The 5,533-nt window shown below is 40.9% G+C and overlaps 1 protein-coding gene across 1 annotated transcript; it reads left to right on the forward strand.

Moving 5' to 3' along the window:
- Window positions 1-2,027: 2,027 nt before the first annotated feature.
- LOC101324296 (large ribosomal subunit protein eL42-like) lies at window positions 2,028-2,357 on the forward strand (the record flags this gene model as incomplete). Its single annotated transcript, XM_019947836.2, has 1 exon — window positions 2,028-2,357. A coding segment is annotated over one exon (330 nt), but the record flags the coding sequence as incomplete, so codon positions are not given.
- Window positions 2,358-5,533: the final 3,176 nt, after the last annotated feature.

Genomic DNA, 5,533 nt, shown 5'->3' on the forward strand with positions numbered 1-5,533 from the left:
GGACTAGAAGAACTTTAATCCAGATAAAAAAGCATATTTTAACAGAGAAGTAACATGCATCTGGAGACAGGAAAACCCTAGTTCAAATTCTGGCTCTGCCACTTACAAGCTGTGTGATCTTGGATAACTTAACTTCCTGAGCCTCAGTTCCTCGATCTATAAAATAGGAATAATCGTCCCTAACTTGTAAGGTTGTCATCTGGATTAGATATAATGGATGTAAAGTGATTTGCACAGTGTCTGACGTAATGTAAGTATTCAGAGGTCCAACTCTAGGATTCTCTAAGCCCAGGGTTTCTCAGCAGCGGTTCTCTAAGTGTGGTCCCTGGACCAAGAACACCAACATCACCAGGAACTCATTAGAAATGCAAATTCTCCATCTCACCCCACACCTACTGAATCAGAAACTGGGATTGGGACCCAGAAATCTGAGTTTTAACTAGCTCTCCAGGTGATGCTTGTTACATTAAAGAGTTTGAAAAGCACTGCTGTAAGCAACAGTCCTGTCTCTGAAACAGAAGAATGGGAAATCTCTCCAAAACTTGAAAAGTTTTCCCTTTATCCCACCATAATATAAAATTATTTTAAAATAAGAATAGTGCTGAAATGTTGATCCAAATGCCTTTTAAAATTACATATATATGTAAACAGGCTTCGTAAACAGGCTTCACTGGCAGGAGTCATCTACACTCTGGGGTAAATATTGATATTTCAGTATGACCGGGCCTTGGCATGCCCTCAGCGAAAAAGCACTGATAAATTGGCTTACTTTGGTTACACTGTGTAAACCACTAACTTGACCAATCATAAACTACACAGTTGAGTTGATTTCCCACACTCATAGAGGGGGTAAGTCGGTAGGATAGCTGGAAAAGAATTTCTTAAGTTGTTATAACATACTTCTTTAGGCGGAAAGTCACCCTGAGGGTAAGTAAAAAGAATTCTCACTGGAGTGCACATTAATTTTTTCTCTGCCCTAACAAGTCCCAGAATATAGTGGTATGTTTATCACATACACAAATCTGGAAAAAGAATCAGGTAAAAGTATTTTTAAACTGTTCTAAACTCATTTTATAAACAGACATCTTTTAATATACAAAATCTAAGATAACTCAGTCAAAATAATCCATCTTTCCTTGAATCTGAAATGCTTCTCATGATTTTTAGGGATGAATGAGAAGAACAATCTTCACTTTTCAAAGTTCTGAGAATATCTTCAAAATATTTATTTAAACACTCAAGCAGAAAGCTTCATCTACACAAAGCAATGGTATGCAAATTCCTTGTGTACGTTTGCTTTTGGAAGCAATATCCTTTGCTGTGCTTCCAACTGTGGCTTTTATCAAGCAATTCAAAATCTATTTATGTACTGAGAATTCTAGGCTCCTTACACTGTGAGAGGGGAGTATTTGAAAAATATTCTGACCTTGAGGAAAGTCAGAGGGGAGAAAAGACTACATTCAAAACAGGTATTTTAGGAACTTCCCTGGTGGTGCAGTGGTTAAGACTCTGAGCTCCCAATGCAGGGGGCCCAGGTTCGATCCTTGGTCAGGGAACTAGATCCCCCATGCATGCCACAACTAAGGAGCAGGAGAGCCTCAACTAAGAAGCCTGCCTGCCACAAGTGAGACCCAGCACAACCAAATAAATAAATAAAATATATTTTTTTAAATAGGTATTTTAGGGCTTCCCTGGTGGTGCAGTGCTTAAGAATCCACCTGCCAATGCAGAAGACACAGGTTCAAGCCCTGGTCCAGGAAAATCCCACATGCCACGGAGCAACTAAGCCCATGTGCCACAACTACTGAGCCTGCACTCTAGAGCCTGCGAGTCACAACTACTGAGCACTCGTGCCACAACTACTGAAGCCTGCGCACCGCAACGAAGAGTAGCCCCTGCTCGCCGCATCTAGAGAAAGCCCGCGCGCAGCAACGAAGTCCCAACGCAGCCAAAAATAAATAATAATTAATAAAATAAATATATTTTTTAAAATCTTTAAAAAAAGAAAAGGTATTTTAGCTTGTTTCCCTGCTGATAGCAGTCTTGCAAACACGGTGAATGTTCCTAAAACCAGCCGGACTTTCTGCAAGAAGTGTGGCAGGCACCAACCCCACAAAGTCACACAGTATGAGAAGGTCAAGGGAAAGCGGCATTATGACAGGAAGCAGAGTGGCTATGGTGGCCAGATTAAGTCGATTTTCCAGAAAAAGGCTAAAACTACAAAGACAATTGTGCTGAGGCTTGCATGCGTTGAGCCCAACTGCAGATCTAAGAGAATGCTGGCTATCAAGAGGTGTAATAAACACTTTGTGCTGGGAGGAGATAAAAAAAGAAAGGGCCAAGTGACCCAGTTCTGAGTTTATTTTGTTTTATTACGAAGAGAATAAAAATTTGAGATTGTTTACTTTTAAAAATAGGTATTTTAAATATACTGTGATATACGGACTTAGAGAACAGACTTGTGGTTGCCAAGGGGGAGGGGATCGGGGGAGGGATGGAGTGGGAGGCTGGGATTAGCAGATGTAAGCTATTATATATAGAATGGATAAACAACAAGGTCCTACTGTACAGCACAGGGAACTATATTCAATATTCTGTGATAAACCATAATGGAAAAGAATATTTTTAAAAATGTACATATATGTGTAACTGAATCACTTTGCTGTACAGAAGAAATTTTTTTTTACATCTTTATTGGAATATAATTGCTTTACAGTGTTGTGTTAGTTTCTTCTGTATAACAAAGTGAATCAGCTATATGTATACATATATCCCCATATCCCCTCCCTCTTGCGCCTCCCTCCCACCCTCCCTATCCCACCCCTCTGGGTGTACAGCAGAAATTAGCACAATATTGTAAATCAACTATACTTCAATTTTTTTTAATGTAAAAAAAATAAATAAATAAGTATACTGTGATATATACTGTCTTCCAAACTGAATATAGTTCAATGCCAAGCTATTTTTGGAGACAATAAGACGAACAGGCGACAGATTCTTGAATGATATTAACAAGGAAGGTTTCCTGGAGGAGATGGAACACGATAAAATAAAATTTATATTTTAAAGAAACATAAAATTCTTTCTGTCCATTTGGGCCTCCTCCCTCCCTCCCTAATGTGCAGTGTGCATCTGCATCACACGTTAACCAGAGCTCCTCCAAGATGGGATGCCTACTCGACACTAAACATCAATTTTTTTTCTTTCTTCCGATGCGAGCAACATAACTTCTCAGAAGATTCACATTTCTTCCCAACTCTGTAGGTGGTCATAGTGACTTAACAGCTCGATTTGTACATGTTTATCTGGACTATGTATCTTTGGTGAACTTTAGGTAAAATATGAGTGTACCATTTTGATGTATTTGTCTTGCAAACGTGTTGCTATATGACTGTGCCTTCGACTTCTAACAGGTGGAACAGTTCTCAGAACTTCTGAGAGTCTGTCTCGTGGGTTATCATCCTTCAGTTTGGCTTAAATAAAATCCTCTTTCTTCTTCTTAACTTGATTGCTAATTGAATATTTGTCGACAGACACATGATGGATGTCAAAGAATTGGTAAGTTTTAATGCTGGGATGTATTCATTTGTCACTGGCCTTTAAAGAGTGTAATTCTTGCCATTAAGATTTTGCTTGAAACGCTTCCCACATTCTGCCTACTCAAATCCTACCCATCTTTCACAGCCACTTCAAAGTCCATCTTCTTTCCTTCCTTCAACAAGGATCAATAATAAAATCCTTAAAATAAGAAGGGATCTTGTGCTTCCTACCTTTGGGGACAAAAAGAAAGAGAGGAAGTGAAGAGTTTGAGAGTGTGTGTCCTATCTGAAGTGAGCAAACTCCAAGGGATAGAGAGTTGGTTGCAGTTTCCAAAGTAAAGTCACATGAGTATTGGCCTATCACTTTACACCTCATCTTATTTCCATAACGGTCCCAGGAGACAGATATGACCACCCACCATGGCCTCGCACCATTGGCAGATTACTGTATCCATGTCATAGGGCTGTTCTGAAGATTAAATGAGTTTTGGCAGGTAAAGTGCTGAAACAAGTAAATATTCAATACCTCTTAGTCACCATTATTTAATTTCCACTAGGGGAAGTAAGGACCAATCAATCAAAAGTATTAAGTAACTTGCCCAAACATGCCAGAGATACCACACACTTAGGGATAATTCCTGTGCTAATTTCTTGTCTTGGGAATTCCCAGACCAAGTGGGAAATGTCCAACACCCAACGTACCTGATATACAGACCCGTGGTTGCAACTTCTCTTTTTTTTGGCCGAGACGGGTGGCATGTGGGATGCTATTCCCCCGACCAGGAATCGAACCCGTGCCCCCTCCCTTGGAAGCGTGGAGTTTTAACCACTGGGCCACCAGGGAAGTTCTCCCACCCCTCTCCCACCCAACTCGTCTCCCATCACCAGCTGCAACTTTTATATCCTGAGGCCAGACTGTTACCTGTATTGGTGGGATTTTTTTTCTTTAGGGATTTTTTTCCTTACCCCCTTTTACGTAGGGAATAGCCTTTTAAGGCTTCTAGCATGAACCCAAAGCCTCTAACTCTGTCCCTGTGAGAGCATTAAAACTCAATGCCCTGCAGTAATAGAAAACAGAATCCTGCTTGTACCCACCACCATCTGGGTAGTCTTAGTACAGGCTTCAATTTCTGTTATTCAGATTAGTAGATCTCTCAGCTATGTATCTACAAGGACATGCTATGCTACGCTGTTCTTGTTGTTTTTTAATTCAGCATATCTAGGTGTTTATAGCAGGAGGATTTTCTGGTTATTCTAATTTGCCAGAACTAAGATTTCTATCATAGTTTTTTTTTACTGACAATCAAATTAGTTCTGTTAATCTTTACATTCCCAGTTCTTACCTAAGGGAGCATTTTATATAGTTTTAAATTCCTGAAAATAAGCTCATGTTTTAAAGATGAAAGTTTATCAAAAACCTAGAGGTGGGGCTTCCCTGGTGGCGCAGTGGTTGAGAGTCCGCCTGCCGATGCAGGGAACACGGGTTCGTGCCCCGGTCCGGGAAGATCCCACATGCCGCGGAGCGGCTGGGCCCGTGAGCCATGGCCGCTGAGCCTGCGCGTCCGGAGCCTGTGCTCCGCAACGGGAGAGGCCACAACAGTGAGAGGCTCGCGTACCGAAAAAAAAAAAAAAAAAAAAAAAAAAAAACCTAGAGGTGGGGAAGGGATAAGGGAAAAAAAAAACACCTAGAAGAAACTATGACATAGATCATAAAACAACTGCCCAGAAAAATATAATGACAAATTATAAGCCTAAAATGTTTTACTAATGATCAGATGTCCTACTACTTCAGAAACAAGCCTTATTTTAATAAATGACAAGGTAAAGCACAATTTAAAAATTCACCTGCAAAGACTTATCCTATTGAAAGGCTCCTCCTAAAGTCGGAGAACCTGAGCCACAGGAGAAACCCTCCCATCGGACAGGCCCTCCCGCGGGGAAAGTTTCCGGGGCAGGGGGCGGGGCTGCCGGAAGTCGCCGGTCGCCGTCTGCTG

The sequence above is a fragment of the Tursiops truncatus genome, chromosome 8 (genome assembly GCF_011762595.2).
Source record: "Tursiops truncatus isolate mTurTru1 chromosome 8, mTurTru1.mat.Y, whole genome shotgun sequence".
Classification (NCBI taxonomy): Eukaryota; Metazoa; Chordata; class Mammalia; order Artiodactyla; family Delphinidae; genus Tursiops; species Tursiops truncatus.